Raw genomic sequence first — 18,537 nt, forward strand, 5'->3', positions numbered from 1 at the left:
GCTGATCCTAGTGACTCACTTATAATACATAGATTAGGCAAAACTGAAGGAATGTCACTTAGACAATTAGGTTATAAAAAGACAGAAACCTTGTTCTTTCTCACTGTTATCTACCTTTCTTGCTTGCTCATGGATGAGGCAAGCTGTTGCCATGTTGTAAACAGCCCCATGAAGAAGCCCACATGGCAAGCGGCTATGGGCAGCTTCTGGCCAAGTACCAATGGCTGACTCCTGACAATTACCTTCAGAATGAGCATAGACATGGATCCTTCTTCAGGTGAACTCAAGATGAGTGTGATCCAGCTGATGGACACCTTGATTGTGGCCTGTGAGCCATCCTCAGCCAAGTGGAGTCACACCTGATTCCTTGCCCTACAGAAACCCTACATCATAAATGCTGTTTCAAGCAAAACCATGTGTGAAGCAGTGATCGGCAACTAATGGAGATGATTTGCAAAGGAGCTACCCTGAAATCAATAAGACATCTTGGTATTTAACCCATTCTTTAAGTCTCCCCTCTTGCTTATTCCCATGAGAAAGGAGACAAGATGTGTGTGTGTGAATGTAAATGGTCAATATTTAATGATGTACACTATTTACATGTAACTTACGACATAGTTTTCTCAATACTCAATTTTCAAGCCTTAACCTTGGGAAAGTTTCCCTAGAGATGTGGGGGGGGGGCTATGTGGGAGCACAGTTTTGAGGTAGGGTGGAGATGGGGTACTCCATCACACCTCAGGGCCTGTGTGTTCAGCCTGGCCTTTCTGAGGCTGTGTCTGTGGAGCCCGGAACCATCGGAATTGTTCCCTGCCAGTCTCTGTGTGAGGAGTGGCACCCCCTTTGGTTTTGAAGAAAGAAAAGAAAGAAACTATGTGCTCCCCCCCGCTGGCAGAGGGAGGGTTCTTTCCCTGAGAAGATTGGTGAGGGTACAACCTGCTTGCCTGCTCACTGGTGTAGTGTCTGGTTTTCTCTCTAGGGGAAGGAAGGAAAGTTCCCTGGGGCACAGTTTCACATTTCCTTCAGAATTGGGTCAAAAGTGTATCTCAGAGACTACTGATATAGAAGAGCCACAATCATGTGCAAAGTCTCCCAGTGCCAACCTGGAAACAGACTTCTCACCAAAGCTCTGCCCTCAGCTCCTTGACCCCTCCCAAGGAGCCCTTTTCTTTCAGTGAGCTGGGCCAGCTGCTGACGTTGGTCTTCCCAATTAGTACATAAGAACCCAGGGACGGGAGGCAGCCTCTGACCATGGCAACTGGTCAGAAACGGGTTGGTTCTGCTCAGAAGGCCAGGCCCCCACTACTCAGCCACCGTGCCCTCTCTGATGAGCACCCCGAGGGACGGCTGTGCCACAGAGGGCTCCGGAAGACGTTGTCCAGCCTGCTCTTAATGGTGTCCTGCAGCTCCTCATCACCCAGCAGGACCGCAGCTGCCAGGGCCAACAGGAAGTACTCCGTGGCGTCATGGGCATCCTAACCCATGGCAGAAGGGAAAGAAGAGACAACATTAGCAACGCTTCTGGAACAGGTTGGAAGGCTTTTCTCTGCCCAATGCCCTGTCCCCAAGTTCTGGTCCCTTAGGGGAGCTGCTCCCCCCCTTCACTATGGCCCCAGTGCCATTGCTGATCACAGTGTTCCCCCTTCCCAGTCACAGAGATGGCATCTTACCCAGACTCAGCCAGTCATCACACATCTAGCCCTAGATACAAATGCTTCAGGGGTGTGTCCATGACCCAAACCTGACCTGTCAGTGTGACCCAACAAATGGCTCCCTATCCTTTGTCACATGGACTGGAGCCTCCCAATAGCTGGAAGGGAAGGAAACCAAGAAACAGAATGTACTAGAAATACAGAAGGACATGGGACATTCTATGGTGTTGGAATGCCAGGAACCAGAACTACCTGAAACCAACTGTACCTTGGCTGTCCAGATACTTAAGCCAAGAAATTACCTGTTCTGCTTGAAGTTGGTTGAGTTGAATTCTTCCTGTTACAATCGATACTGTTCTCGGTGGATGCAATCAGACCATGCATAATTTATCACTGAGTCACTTTTAGGGAGTTTCAGTAGTGCAGAAAGATGGCTAGGGAGTCCCTCACCTCGCCACTCAAGGATGAGAAACATGCTTCTTAGGTGAGTCTCAAGAAGAGAGGTCTGGTTTTCATTTACCCTCATAAGTCAATAATCAGTTCAGGCCAGAAACAAAGTCTGGACAAGAAAAGGAGAGCAGAGCTGACCTGAGTGTCCCCAGGGGGCTAAATAGGCAAGAGCTGGGAGTTATGGTACTAAGAAATGAAAGATTGTGCCAGGGACTAGGGGCCACTGACAAGAAGTCAACCTTGTAGACACAGTTCTAGGGTCAGAACTGGAACATATCTGCAGAAGAACAAGAAGTCCTAGATTCAATTCCACCCAGCAAGCAGGAATACCGATACTAAGGCCTTCTTAGGACTTAAATGTACTCCCAATCAAAGTCCCACACCTCATGATCTCTAACATTTTTGATGGCATACAGGTTTAGATCATCATGAGATGAGTTACAGTTGACTAATAACATTTTGTGAACATACACCTTGATTTTGCTTTTGGAGCCTATAAAGCTTTATGTGGGAGGTGTTCGTGTATTTATGTAGATCCTAAAGGAACTCATAGGCACTTGGCAATGTACCAGGTATATTTAATAGGCACCATGGCCACAGTAATCACAGCGGAACAAGGAGCAGCTTTGGTGTCACCAATGGGACTTATTGGAAGGAGCCATTGTATCCTCCATGGAATTACTCCCTGCTGGATCTGGGCAAACTTTCCATCTTAGCTCTTTGGTCCTCCGCTCAGCTCCACCCCAAAGACTCCTTACCATCCTTGCATAATTGTGATTCAGCAGTCACTTTCACATAGCTGGGAAGTTTGCTCTTACCTTCAGCTGGTAGAAGGTGAGTTGGCCCAGGCGATAATATACTTTGGCATAGTACAACGCCTCCTTGGGGCTCTGCATGCATGGTGGGCAAAGGGACAGGGTTTTCAGGTAGCAGTCTTCAGCCATCTCGTACATGTTCAAAGAGTAGTACACCGTAGCCAGTCGGTGAAAGGCCACCAGCTTCTGCTTCTGATCTCCTAGGAATAGGAAAACTGAGGAGCATGGCCTATAGCCAGAATTTTGTATCCTTCATTCACACATTCACTCTGTAAAACTTTCTGTAGTAGACCAGATGTCAGGGACTGTTTATGGTGCATAGTAAACAACACAGAAGAGGCTCCTGCTCTTGTGAGGCTTATTGTCTCAGAGGACATAGACATTCCTAAAACAATCTTGACCCCCCAAAAACATAAATTTCACCTTAGAAGAGTGCTACCAACGAAACACAGGGATCGCTGAGATAAACTAGTACTATGCATGCTGGTCTTAGATGATTGCCTGAAGAAAATGTTCTCTGCATTGCAGATGGCACAGTAAAATCCTGTGATGGAACATGGTGACAAGACTGGCTTGATTGAACAGCTTAGGAAGCCTTATAGTAAATAACTGTATAATAAATCCCTTCGCCATGCAGTCTCTCCACCAATGAGCAGCCCCTCCCTAGGCAAGACCAGCTCCCACCCCCCTGTACTACAGCGATCCATTTACTTCTACAGCATGCTTTCAGTCTTTGGTTCCTAATGGGCCCATGGTTTGTTATTTTAGACTTAAATGTGTTTATTATTTTAATAACTAATGTCTTTCATCACAAGTGACCTGCCAAGAAACAAAGTCTTACAGTCCAATCCTATCTTTGAGGTATCTTTCAAGGTAGCTGTTGGAGACCATCTAAAAACATCACTTCTAAGCTTCAAAGGGGAAAAGGCCAATTTAAAAAAAAATCCAAAGAAAAGAAAATTCAAAAACTCCCAGCACAGAGGAGCACATGGATAGAAAGTGAACACTCCCTCATTTGGCTCGACAGGCTACAGAGCAGTCGCAGATAGGGCTGAGCCAGGCCCTGAAGCCTTGCCTGTGTTGAGCAGATCCACTCAAATAAGATTTTCTGCAGGAAAGTTAAAGGTAGGAAAAACACGTGGGTGCTCCTGAGTGCAATTAGACACATTTAAGTCCTGCATCATCTCCATTAGATGTCCTTGATAATGCCCAGAAGTCCCTTCCAGAACCATCTCAGAAGATTCCACTTCCCCCTGCATCCAACCAAGACTCTCTAATCACACCAGCTCGCCTTCAACCACTAACACTCGAGTTATTATTTTTTCTTTTTTGTTCTACCTTTGTTCTGTGCAGTAACTTCAACTGTTTCCCACTCGCTTGCTTTCCCTTTAAGGGCAAGCTATTTCAACTATGTAGTGAGTTAGAGAAATGGGAACTTGACCTTCATTTACATTTCAATTTCATGGGAAAATAAGCTTGTGACTAATAATCAAACAACTAAAAGTTCATGTCAAAACCCTTATATAATGGGAGCATTGCCTACCCTTAGGATGAAATAGCATTTACCTCTTACTCAGGAAATAATAGTAACTATGATAGAAGAATTAGTGCAGCTCAGGCAAGGCGATATATCGAAGGACGTGGTAGGGATGCCGTAGACTTCAGAGTGGGTGCTAGTAGTAGTCCTGCTTCTCTAATGAGGAAAAAGGAGGTGAAAACTAAGCAACATGCTTAATTATAGTCTCCTAACTGTTTGACTTGGGGATAGAACCCTGATGCCTGAAGCCTGAGTGGGTGTCCTACGTTCCTAGCCAGCTTTAAGTAGCATTTACCCTTCCTATCCAAAGCACTGCGCATAGAAGACCACTTACCTGTGACGACACTCAGCCTGGCAGCCAGCGTGGCAAATTCCAAAGCCTTCTCATAGCCCTGCAGGCTGATCTGCAGCTCTGTTAGCTTGTTGAAGATTCGGAGCTCTGTCCTCACAGCCTTCATCCTCCTTGCCAAAGGAACAGCCCCAGCCTGACAACAGAGAGGCACAGGGACCTTAGTCCACCTGCTCTCAGAGGCCTGCCCTTTCCTGATTGCCTTTCCTTCAGGGCTGGCTACTGGAGAGCCACATATGCCTTTTCTCAACTGGTTCTTCTGGGCCCTGTTCTTGGTGCTTTTCCCAGATTTCAGAGGTTGAAGATCATCCAACTTCCTAAAATTGAAGCAACTGAGAGCAGAAAAGGGAGCTGGCCCTTCCTTAGGTCGCCTATGAAGTAATTCACTGTATCTCAAATGCTTCCTGAGCACCCACACACACAGAGTTAATACGTGCACATGTGAGCATGCTCACAAGTCAGGAACATATGTGTGAGTGAATGCACTGTGAAACATCACTATGAGCGTGGGAAGTGTCTAAAATCACTGTCAGCATACACAGTGGCTAAGTGCATGTATGACCATGTGCTGTGTCTATAACCACTATAAGCATGTGCAATGTATTCAATGCTCAATAAATGGTCTTTTCCATTAGTTTCATTGTGGTGGGATTTTAGGCAGCCAATCTCTGAGCATCATTTTCTGGTGTATATGAAAATAAATACTTTGCTAGGAGCCAGTAGCTCATGCATGTAATCCTAGCTGCCCAGGAGATATCTGTGGATCATGGTTAGCAGCCAATTTGGGCAGAGAAGTGCATGAGATTTCATGAGTCCCTGACACTCCATTTCTAAGGAACTTGAAAAAAATGCAGGACTGGAAGGGTGGTTTAAGTGGTAGAGAGCCAGCTGTTAGCAAAAATTCCAAGAGACAGCACAAGGCCCTGAGTGCAAGACCCAGTGTTGTCAGGAAAGGGAGGGAGAGAAGGAGGGAGGAGGAGAGAGAGAGATTAAATAAGCACTTGGTCGACAGGGATATGTTTCCTTTACCTTCAAATATTAGTGCCTGATCTTGTCTGATAGCTAAACTGAACAAATAAACTGAGCTAATATCTGAATCAGTAAAATTTTAGAATCCAGTACTACAGATTTCCTGAACTTCAGTCTGTGATGAACAATTGTCACACCTGCTCAATATCTGAACAGTGATTTAATTAGCATTTTATAAGTCAATGCTTATTTTCTTGCCTCAACTTCTGCAATAAACCTGTAAAATCATGGATTTGATGAGCTGGTATTATACATTTTAAATTTTTACAAGTATGTTTTATTAATGCTGGATAAAATCATAACAAAAAGTTTTAGTGTTCACTCACGTACCTCTTACATAGCTCAATGGTCGAATGCTTGCTCGCCAAGAAAAAGGGCTTGAGTTCCATCCCCAGAACCATCAAAAACTTTTCTACCACAGTGGCACCAGAAGGAATGAGGAACGCAGGCAAAGGTGCAAGTGTGCTACACACTGTAAAGTCCTGTGCCCTCAAGAGACATAATTACTAAGGTTTTCTACATGGGAAAGATTATTTCCCAAGCCTCAAAGCGCATAAGAGTGACTAGATTGAAGAGAAGGAGAGCAGGTAAGCACTGGACAAGTAAGGGAAGTAAGGGGAAAACCAGTGAGGAAAGGGAAGAAGGATCTGGGTCATAGTGTGGGCCTGCCCCTGTCAGTGCCCACATGCGCTCTGCACACTTCTCAGATTGTGACTTACCCGATAATATTCCACAGCACGGTGCCTGTGGCGGGTCCCATTGAAAAAGAGGTCGCCAGCTTCTTCGTGGAGCTTGAGGGCCAGGGAGAGCTCCTCCGACGTCAGGGCTGTTTGGATGGCTGCCTGGATGAGACAGAGACTGCTGGCAAAGGAAGAGTGAAGGGCGTCTGCCCCTCCACAGGAATGGCAAGAACAGACCCAGATATTCTGATGTGAGCCTCTGCTAAAGCCCCTCAAATCTAGAATGGCCTCACACATACAGGACTAAGAAGATGCAGCAATTCTTTACCTGACAGTTTCCCATCCTGAGATAGAGAACTGTTTGGGTGGTACTAAAAGTGGTTTTTAACAGTACATAGGTAAACACTTTGTGTCTTGTTTAGTTGGATGGTTGGTTAGTTGGTTTTTGCCAACACCAGTCTTTGAACTCAAAGCCTTGTACTTGCTCAGCTAGTGCTCTACCACTTGATCCATGACTCCAGCCGAAATTTTTGCTGGTTGTTTTGGAGATGAAGTCTCTTAGAAATTTTGGCTTGGGCTGGACTCTATCCTCTGTCTTTGGATCTCAGCCTCCTGAGTAGCTAGGATTATAGGCATGAGCCACTAGTGCCTAGCAACACTTTAATAGTCAAGTATTAGTTTGAATCGGCCTTAGAAAAAAAGACCAATAATACTTCAAGCTAATGATTTCAAACACTATCTTGTAAAGCCAAGCATAAGGGGGGAAAAAGTACCAAATGAAAATAATGAATAATGGTACAGAAAGTTCATGGATGTAGCAAAGCCGTAAACTTAAATTATAAATGACTGAAATTGAGAGGCAAGGAGTTAATCCACTCCTGCACATTCCAGATGGCAAGTAAAATTCCAAAAGAATTCAGAAGCTCCTCCCCGTTCCTGTGAATGCCAAATGCCCATCTCAGCCCCTCAACCTACTGGCTTGGACATTATTCCTCTCAGGTTCTGGCCACAAGTACCTCCTTTATACCCAAGCTGGTAAATTCTCCACACACCTGCAGGTACAGCTCCACTAGCTCATCTTCCTGAATGAGGTAATGGAGGCGTCCAGCCCCCAGCCAGGCCTCTGCTGCCTTGTCTTTCTCCCCCAGGTCGATGAATATGCGCAGGCTCTCCTTGATACAGTCCAGGGACCTCCTGAGGGACCTGAGAGCAGATGTGGACCTGTGAGATACAAGGGATCCAAGGGACTCAAAGGTCATTAGGCTCAGAAGGAAACTGGCCTCTGGAAGGGAACAACCTTGTCCCAGACCACACCAAGAGGTCAGGGCCTGATTTGAATCCCAGCTACACGGGTGACCTTAAGACTATATAAAAACTTCTTTGTACCTGGGCTTCCCCATCCATAAAATGGAAGTACAACTGTCTCTGTCTTAGAAGACTGTTGTAATGGTGAATGATATAATAAAATGAGAATGCTTACAGCAGGGCTCTTCAAGATATGAGCTCTTGATGAGAATTTGGTCCACCGAATGGACTATAATATTTTTTTTTCAAGCAACTAACATAGACACCAAATACATATTTATTAAGAGAATAGATGAATAAGTGACCAGAGTGGTAGCAATTATCATAAAACCAATTTTGATATTTTGTTAAGAAGAAAAATCACAGTAAGGTGAAAGTGGTTTTAATCTAAGTGTGTGCTTTACTTATTCTCTTCTATTTATTTGGAAACTAATTAGGTGATGGTCTTTATTTACAAAATGGTATCACTTAGAAATTTCTCCCATGAGAGAGATTAGTGAGAAAATAAAACATGAATAATATGGGGTTATACTCCCTAATAATTTGAGATTGGGAAGAAATAATGGATCATCTTACAGAGGTGGAGAACATCTGGCCCTCAGCTCATATCAGGACCTTGAAATCATCTGGTACATGATGGATAGACATGTATGCTTCCTTTGGGCTTCCCATATCCATCTATCAGTACTGATCTTGTACAGCCTACAAGTGATGCCATACATATCCAAAGGGCCCTGGGAAGAAAAAGTGTTCCCCATCCCTGATAGTTTTCAATCCCAGCAGCAAGGAGTCACCTGGGGTCTCAGAGAATTTACCCCAGTGTGTTGAAATGACATGAGAGCCTCAGCTTCCATGTGACCCTATTATGCATCTTGTGTTGCTTGTTGGCTGTTCTAGCCCAACCCCCTTATTTATAGAGGAAGTGATGGGAAGTGATTTGCTGAAGGTTGCATGGTACACTACGGATTTACCACTGAGACTGCACTATGAGTTTGATCTCCTTATAATAGTTCAGTGATGACCCACCTCCCCTGCTGAACTACAATAACCATAGGCCTCTTTTACTGTGGGAAGCCCTGTCCATCATCTCTCCCCTCCCCCATACCCCAGGACATTAGCAGGGTTAAGAGGTTAGTTAGCAGGCCTGGCCTCCGCAGCTCTCTCCATCCTCACTGGAATGGTTGATGAAGACAGGACTCATAAATCTCATCCTGATCCAATTTCCTGCTGCGTTTTTGTTTAGTACCATTTTCTATCCTGGGATGTTTTTGAGCTGAAGTTGTTTTCTCCAGACCCTCAGGGAGCAAGACTTAGATTCATACAGATAGACCAACTCACAGAAAGCATTTGTTTTCAGACTGTAGAAGAGCGAAGGAGATATACATTTCTCTCTTAGAAACCCAGCTACACACACCTCAGCAACAAGACACTGTGGAAATGGAGAACTTCCAGCGACAAGTGCATCTTGTCAAGACATACATCTGGCCTGTGATCCCCAGTAAACCACAAGTGTCTTTGTGTTCTAAAGTTGGAAAATGGTCCACAGCTTCATTGAGTCTTCCTACCACTGACACCCAGTCTCTATTGACCATCCTATATCCCCACCAGCTAAACCACATGGCCTGGAATGGCCTGGCATCCCCCAATTCCTCCCACCCTCACCCACAGAAGCTATATCTGCTTTGGCTTCCAATGAAAACAAGTGTAATGTGTAGCAGCAGCCATTCACTCATCAGTCCTGATTTCCTCTCCTTTCAGTCTTGATTCTGCTCTTTTTCTCATTTTTCCTGATTCCCATCTTAGTCTCTAAGATTAAGCCCTTCTGTCATCTTTCTGCCTGCAGTAAGCCTTTAGCCAAGTGACTCCAACATACCTGCATTCCTAGAAATCTTCCTCCCAACCTTCCAGTGCTTTCCAGGTCCTTGGCCCTGCCTGGATGAATCTGACTGATCTCTGGCCAAGGCCAGCCTCTTCTAGATGCTTCTGCCTCTTCTAACAAGAACTGTCACTCTGCCAGAGAGTTGAAGTAGAAACTTTCAACCTACATTTTCTCATTCAATTTCCCTAGAAACTCTAAGCCACTATGGGTCTTAACTCATTTTGCAAATAATGAAGCCCAGACATTTGGAGATTTATTTTTAACTAAGCCAAATTTCCTTGCTGGTCTTTAGAGCATTGTTTTGAGCTCTCACTGTATGGTCTCATATGAATGATGGCAGGTTTACTACTGGGAATTTATTAAATTTATGGTACATGCTAGGAGCTTTATTTACATGCCTTAGCTCATCTCATCATCATAACAGCCCCAAGAAAGCAGTACTGTGTATGCATTTCTCAACAGTGAAATAAAAGTAAAAGAAGGGTATGTAGGAAAATGTAATAATAATACCTGTTTAAACCAGCATTCAACCTAAAAAACAAACTATACAGAGGCAGCTTAGATATCAGCTGTGAGAAGACTTTCGCTTTTTGCTTTTTCGAGATAAGGTCTTCAGATGTAACTCAAGCTGATCTTAGTTTCCTGAATACTAAGATTACAGGCATGTGCCACCACAGCTGACTGACTTTTGCTTTCTTTTACCATTTTTATCATCTCTCCCTTAGAGTTATAAAGGACATAAGAAGTGTAAAACCTTAAAAACAGTTTTCTCATCTATAAAAGTCTGGTGGCTCATGCCTGTAATCCTAGCTACTTATAAGCTAAGATCTGAAGATCACCATTAAAACCTAGCCCATGTGGGACAAACCAAGAGAATCTGACCTCTAACTGACTACCAAAAGAAGCTGAGAGTAAAGTTGAGGCTCAAGTGGTAGAGCACTCACTAGTCTTGATGGGGGCGGGGAGGCGGGAACTCAGGGACAGCATCCAGGCCCTGAGTTCAAACACCAAGACCAGTGTATACACACACACACACACACACACACACACACACACAGAGGTAGTAGTGGAACATCACAACCTAGGGATCAAGTGAGGACATAGCAAAAGCAACTGTTTCTTTGCTTAGGGTTACAGAACTGTGAGAGATTAGTTACTTTAGTTGTATTGAAAAACCAAATGTTGAAACATGTTTTTCCATTCCACAGAAATAAAAAGTGTAAGGATAAGAATAAGTTCTAGGAGTAGGAGATTTCAGCCTGCTAGTATATTCACATGTAAAGAATTATTATTCCACAAGGACCTATTGCACGCAAGGCATTTCCTGTTTCTAAAATTATTATTATTAGCTGGATGCTGGTAGATCACATCTATAATCCTAGCTACTATGGAGGCTGAGATTTGAAGATTGTAGTTTGAAGCCAGCCTTGGCAGAAAAATCATTGAGACTCTTATCTCCAATGAACCACCAAAAACATTGGAAGCAGAGCTGTGGCTCAAGTGGTAGAGGGCTAGCCTTGAGCAAAAAAGCTGAGTGAGTCTTGAGTTCAACCCCCAGTACCAGCATAAAAATAAAATAAAATAAATAGTATGTGTATCCTTTGTGGCACTTTGTAGACCTTTGGTGCAATTCCTCTTTCCTGTACTATTTATTCTGTGAGCTTTGTGAGCTCCAGGACTAGAACGCCCTTATCTGATTTTGAGCACAGTATGTGACCATAGTAAATGCTTAGTAAATATTTGTTGAATCAATCCAAGGAAGCCATAAAGTTCTCATGGGGCCCACCACCAGGTGAACCAGGATAAGGTCCAGAACCAGGTCTGTGTGTATCATTTGGACACAGAAGTGCCCCATCAAGAGATCAAAAGCTTTGTCAAATTAGATTCTGTAGTTATGACCAGGATGTAGAAAGGACATGAATCTGCAGTTACTGGACAAAGGGACAACAAAGTATCCCTTAGGACTGCGCCCAACTTTTCAGCACATACTTGTCCTCCCTTATTATTGCCTATCCCTAAACTCCAGAGAAAAGCATTCAAATAGGAAGAATTAAAACCAACAGAAAGGCCATACAGGGGAGTACAAACCATCTTAAGTTGAAATGTCAGGGATCTGAGCTAGTACCAGTGAAATCAAGCAAGATCATCAGTCTAGACTCTCTGTAACAATCATAGATGATAGACAATATTTTTTTTTAAATGAGGCCCTTCTCACCGACATAACCCTATGAGGTTTTTGGTATGAGCTCAGTAGAAAAGTAGCCAAAAGTAGACAATCAGGGAATTAAAGCCTGTGCCGCTTGCAGACGGCAAGATAAGCTGATAAACCAAACCTGCCTGACAATCAAATGGGTTCCAGAGAGTATAAAAGAATGAGGAAGTACAGAGGACAAACAAATGAGGAAATTGAATGGGACAGTAAATCTTTGGTGTCTGAACCTTAAGGAAACCGAAAAGAAACATGCCAATCAGAAAGCCATCCAGTTTTCACTATTCAACCCTAGGTCAAGCTCTGCAATAGGGAAGACAGTTGAAGACAGCCCAAAACAGCTGAGAAGCACTGAACCGCCATCTTCTCATGATACATTAATGCCACATGCTCTTTCTGTCATATTTCTCTTCCAATAAACTTTTCTGTCATCTTCAAGTATTACCTGAATTCTTTTCTTGCCAGGCACAAGGGCCAAAGTGTTTCTCTCCCAGTTTTTCCTTCCCATCCCCACCTACAAGTTGAATAGTTCATTTTCAACATAGTATCTAGTGAGTATGACTGCTATATTTGTTCACCCTTTGTCCAACAATTTCTGTGCTCCCCTTTACCCTCCCAAAGACAAATAAACTAACAAATAAAAGACAACAGAAAGAGCAACAGCAAAAACCTTGTTTCTACTTCTTGGGGTTCAATAAGTATTATTTTATATGATCATATGCACATAGCTATTGAGCCTTTGTGATCTGCTCCTAAAAATAGCCTCCTTTGATCTTACTGTGTGAATGTCTAGAAACCTGTATAATTTATCATGTTCCACTGTTTTTTTTGTTTTTAATATCCAGTGTGTTTACTTGTTCAGTTAGCCTAAACTGTCTGGTGCTTTGGTCAGGAAGTTATGGATTAAGCCTTTCTCAGATATAAACTCATTGAACAGTTATAGTTTCAGCATTCAGCCATCTCCACACATGATTTATCTAGGGTGAGAAAACAAAATACATACTTGTATTCAAGTGATCACTAAAGTCGCTGTTAAATCTACAAAATGTCTTTCAAATGGGCCCCACATTTCCAACACTATTAGAAATCACTCTGTCTTTCTAACTGTAATGTTCATCCTTTTCTACTTTCCAAGATCTTCCTTATCCTTCAGGGGCCTCCTCAAACCTTGAAGAATCCTCCCCAATGAGTTCCCTCACTCCTTCCTACAAGGGTTCTCTCCTTTCCCTCCAAACCTGTCTCTGCAGGTACCTGCCACCTCCTCCATGAACACTTGTGCCTTGAACTTGGTGAAAATGGAAATCCTTTAAAGAGAACCCAGTTGAAGAAATCTGTCCATTGCATTGAGACCCAATTAATAAGTTCCTCCTAGAATCTGTACCAGAAAAAAAATTGCTCAGACATACGTTTGTTTATGTTCTTCTATCAGACAATGAGGAATTCAAGACTCCTCCCCCTTTTACCTTAGTTACCAGGAAACCCAGGTATGGGAAAACACCTGTTATCTATCTGTCAGCTAGTCTTTGTAGTTTTTTCTCTTTTTTTTATATTTTCATTTGTATTTTCTTTTGTTGTTTTGAGGCCCCTAAAGGAATTGATGATTTATACACACCATATAAGCACGGCATTTCAGCATGTTTTCTTTCACAAAATGGCTGTTTTGTTGCAGAGAGAGTAACCTCCTGTCCGCAGGAATTTCCTGTGACACCAAAAGTACTTCCTGCAATTTCTCTTTTATGTCACTCACATTGATGGCAAAGCAGAAAAAACAGATGGTTTTTTTCCTCCCAAAGACATTTTAAAAAAAAGATCTCAGATATTAGAATTATAGAACATTAAACTTACAAGACCCTAATTTGGACTAATCTCTGCAATAATAGGGTTATGAATCCCCTAAGAATCTACTCCTACATAAAAACTATGAAAATATTGGCAAAAAAATTGTCAAAATAACCTTTTTCTATTTTCTAGAAATTAACCAAAGAATACATAATAACCAAGGAATGTTTGCTTTAAAAATTGGCTGAATTTTGTTGAAAACAGTGAGCTTTATTGCTTTTTTAAGTTTGCAGAACTCTTTAAGCCTGGTTGTTTTCTAACTCTCCCTAGAGCTATTCTGCTTACCTGGCCTATGGGATCCTCAACCCCCAGAGTGTCAGGAACACAAGAACTTGGGAACTTTATACCTGTAAATTCTTTCACTAAAATGAAGAGATGGGATAGACTGAAAACCAAATAAAAATCACTTATTAATAATCTTATGGTGAACCTATAAATTGAATACAAAGTAAATAGAATGAAGAAAGTATTAAAAAGTTATGTCAATGATAAATGTTATAAGAAGAGAAACCAATAGAGAAATTCAGATTATTTAACAACCTTTAAAAAATAATGAAAAGAAAAAAGTGAAAGTAAGCTTTGGTTAATATGATCAAAAAAAAAAAAAGCAATTAGAGACCAAGGAATTAAAGTGAAAATGACTACCAACTTCACAGCTCTAGACAGGACTATAAGGAAATACAATGAACAATTTTACATGAATAAGTTACACAAAAATTTAGATGAAAGAAAAACTACCAAAACTGATCAAGAATAAGTAGAAATTTGAAACATGCTTAAAACAACTAGCGAGGTTAAATTCATAATCAAAACCTCCTTATAAAAAGACCTCAGATGCAGATGTCTTCACAGATAAATTCCACCAAAAGTTTAAGGAAAAGTATTTTACAGATTTGAAAAGATAGAAATGTATTACTCACTTTCTCATGTCTGTGACAAAATATCTGAGCAAAACAATTTGAGTGAAGAAAGATTCATTTTGGCTCACAGATTCAGAGCTTTCAATCCATCCTGGAGGAGAAGCTGAGGCAGAGCAGGCAGCTCATCCCATAGTAGCCAGGAAGCAGAAAGAGAGAAAGAGCATGCAGACCATAGTGGGCTTTCTCCTTTTTCCTCTTTTACCATCCTACAGGATGGTACCACCTGCTTTCAGAGCAGGTCTTACATACCCTTAGTTAACTCTCTGGAAACATCTTTATAGAAAGGTTGATATTGATTAAGAAGCATTTTATTCATAAGCTGACATGTTGAACAATAACCTCTTTGTACAATTACCTAAAGATAATAAAACATAATTTATTAAAAGAAGAAACACAAAAGTGTGCTTTACTAATATCTTAGGTACCTCTCAATCCAATCAAGTAGATAGTCAAAGTCAGCCATTACAGGGACCACATCCCTCATCTCATTCTATGAGGCAATGAAGAAAGTGAAAAGATAATCCATTAGCTGAAAGTGTTCACAAAGCACGTATCTGATAAGGGACTTGTATCCACCATCCATAAAGAATTTTTAACACAACAATAACAAGGAAAAGTGCACAACTTCAGAGTGGGCAAATGACTTAAACAGACATTTTTTCAACCAATATACACAAACATAGCTAGGCATTATGGTTCATGCCTGTAATCCTATCATCCTAGTTATCTAGGAGACTGAAATCTGGAGGCTCACTGTTCAAAGACAGCCCACAGCAAAACGTCACAAGACTTTCAATTAACCAACAAAAAGGCTAGTGTGGAGATGTGGCTCAAGTGGTAAAATACCACATAGATCAATGAAGCCAAACAGGTACCAGTCCCTAAGTTCATACCCTGGTACCAGAAATATTTAAAAAAAAAAAAAAAGGAAGAAAGAAAAAAGAAAAAGGTGAGGAGGAGAGGCAGGAAGGAAGAAAAGCAGACAGGCAGTCAGGCAGACAGGTAGGCAGGGTAGCAAGCACAGGAAATAATATGTACCATTTTAGGTCATTACAGAAATGCAAATAAAGCCACACCTACTAGGATGGCTAAAACAAACAGAATAGAACCTTCACACATCATTAATGAGGATGCAAATTGGTTTGTCCCCTTTGAAAAGTCTTCTGGTCATTACCCAAAAGTTTAAGCATAGACTTAATATATGTCAGTAATTCCACTGCAATGTATATACTCAAAAGAATTTTAAACATATCTTCACATTTATAGCAGCATTGTTCATAATCAGAAAATGGAAAGAGAAAAAGATAAAAATATCCCTCAACTGAGAAATGAACAAACCAATGTGGTAGAATCCTTTAAGAGAATTATTACTAATACTGCTAGCTGACACAACACAAAAGAACCTTGAAAGAAGCCCAGTCACAAAAGATGCTTCCATTTACATCAGATATCAGAGAAGGAAAATCTATGGAGACAGATGGACTGAGGACTGGCAATGGGGTACCACCTCCTGGAGGAGTCCATGAAGATGTTTTGCCAGATAGATGGTAGTGATGATCATGAAATACTCTGTGAATATACTAAAAGCTATATTGTACATAAAGTTATAACTAAATTACACATGCCACTAAATTTAGTGCTTTTAACTCAGTAATGTTATTATCGAGAAAATCCATATCTATCTTAATTCAGCAAACTCTTGTATAAGTTCCTCAGAAGTCAGCCGCTGCTTGAATGCTTGTAATGACAATACAAGCTCCCACAATGCTTGTGGGCAGCAATGCCCTCACATGGTACAAGCTGGCCATTTGGGATAGTTACTTTGGATTTATTTTTCCTTAACTATTGGATTCCCCAGCACCTTGTATAGTACCTGACACATCAAAAGGACTCCACAGTGAGATAAAATGCTGGATTACCATTTCATAGTGAGATTTTTTAAGGGAAAAAGTAAGCCAACCAAGCAGTATTATCAGATAACAGAACTTTGATCATGATCCCACTTAAATAACTAAGATTTATAACTAAGACATTGTATTTAATATATTTCCTCTTTAACGTAAAAAGTGTATATCGTGTAATCTTTCACATGCCTGAAAATTTTCTACGTGGATATTTTTAAATCTTTAGGCAGTTACTTTTAGATAGTCTTGATAAAGGACAGTTGCAAAGGGGCCTTTATTTCTCAACTTATAATCGCCAATGTTGGTTTAATTTTAAAACACATACAACTGAGAAATGAAAAAACCAACTATTTAATTTTAGAAAACCAACTACATCCCTCCTTTGGCTGCAAATCCCCATATCCAAGTCACTACGCATAGTTTGCTTCCTTATCAGCAAGTGCTCCCTGAGGAGAGGACCTGCTGTGTAGAGTCAGATCTGCAGATTCCACTGCAGGCCAGTGGTAGCAATGTCATGCTGGCACTCTGACCACTGTTCTTCTCACTAAAGAGCACATAGCCTGTTTCCAAGCACTTTTTTTGCCTTGCCTGAACACTTCAAAATGGAACTAAGGGTCTTTCCAGCCAAACCACCCACATTCTCCATCTTATCAACAACAACCATGTCAGCATTGCTGACATGGATAGTGAATTTAGGGATCAAGGAACTAACTTACATTTGTCTACCCCATCCCCCACCCACACATATACTATATAGCTAGCTCTGTGCTAGGCCTAATGTCTATCTTCAAGAACTCTTGACCATACTTGAGAGTCCTTCATACCCTGAAAGTTTAGGCTGTTGATCTCAAGGGCTTCCCTGAAATGCCTACAACTTTAATAATCTGTCCCCAAATGTCAAGATTTTTTTTTTTGGGGGGGGGGGGTTGGAGGCAGCAAGAATTCTAGTACTCATGGGCAATGTCAGAATTACATGCATAGCTCACTAACTAGTCCCAAACAAAACTGAAAGGTTGCTCATTCAGTTAAAAGTACAACAACCAAGAGAAGTGACTTTTTGAAGGACCCATTACTACTAGGTCTCAGCAGCTCTGGTTTCCTGTAACTTCAGGATTTCTCTGGTCATTTGTTGTGCCAACCACAGCTCTACTCCAATCTCTTTTTTGTTGCACTCATCTAAGAGCAGTAATGCTGAGTGCTGTCTTAGGTGAGGCCTGACTAGCAGTCAGGCTGCTCTAGCTGGCTTCTCTTTAGGATTCCAGTGGTTTTGGCAACCAGATGGGAGCAGGGCTGGAGAGTAAAGGATATCAGCAATAGCGAGGATTAGGATTAATCTAAGACTGAATTCATACTGTAGAAACAAGAGGCAGCAGTAAGTCTGACACATATTTGGCACTCTTAAAATCCACCTTTCTTGCATCAGTACCAAGCTGTTTTTATTAGTATGGCTTTGTAATAGTGTTTGACATTTGACATTGATATTCCTCCAGCACTGTTCTTCCTGCTAAGGATTGTTTTGATATTCGGGGTCTTTTATTAATTCCATATGAATTTTTGGGTTGGCTTTCTCTACTTCATTGAGAATGTTGTGGTTTTGATAAGTATTGCATTGAATTTGTAAATTGCTCTGGACAATGTTGCCATTTCCACAATGTTAATTCTTCCAGTCCATGAGTGTGAGGGGTTTTTCCATTTCTTTAAATCTCCTTTAATTTCTTTTTCTCAGATATTTTAAGTGTGCAAAATAGAGGTCTTTTGAATCTTTGGTTAATTCCCAGTTATTGTTGTTGTTGTTTAGGGGGAGGCTATTACAAATGGGGTTGCTTTCCTGATTTCAGTCTTGATTTTTTCATTGTTGGCATACAGAAAAGCTAGTGATTTGGGTGGGGGGTGGGGGAGAGGGGGATTTTTATTTTATACCCTGCTGCTTTGCCAAAGTTTTGGATCAGCTCAAGTAACTTGACATTTA

General features: G+C 41.6%; 1 protein-coding gene across 1 annotated transcript in view; it reads right to left on the reverse strand.

Moving 5' to 3' along the window:
* Window positions 1–555: 555 nt before the first annotated feature.
* Window positions 556–18,537, reverse strand: part of Sh3tc2 (SH3 domain and tetratricopeptide repeats 2) — a 61,781-nt gene continuing 43,799 nt past the window's right edge. The window contains exons 13-17 of the mRNA XM_042692139.1: window positions 7,565–7,715; window positions 6,552–6,674; window positions 4,789–4,939; window positions 2,921–3,117; window positions 556–1,475 (exon numbers count right to left, since the gene is read on the reverse strand). Coding sequence (XP_042548073.1) covers window positions 1,284–1,475; window positions 2,921–3,117; window positions 4,789–4,939; window positions 6,552–6,674; window positions 7,565–7,715 — 814 coding nt within the window. The 3' untranslated portion in view covers window positions 556–1,283. The remainder of the gene's footprint in view (window positions 1,476–2,920; window positions 3,118–4,788; window positions 4,940–6,551; window positions 6,675–7,564; window positions 7,716–18,537) is intronic.

The sequence above is a fragment of the Dipodomys spectabilis genome, unplaced genomic scaffold, assembly GCF_019054845.1.
Source record: "Dipodomys spectabilis isolate Male_0828 unplaced genomic scaffold, ASM1905484v1 ptg000147l, whole genome shotgun sequence".
NCBI lineage: Eukaryota > Metazoa > Chordata > Mammalia > Rodentia > Heteromyidae > Dipodomys > Dipodomys spectabilis.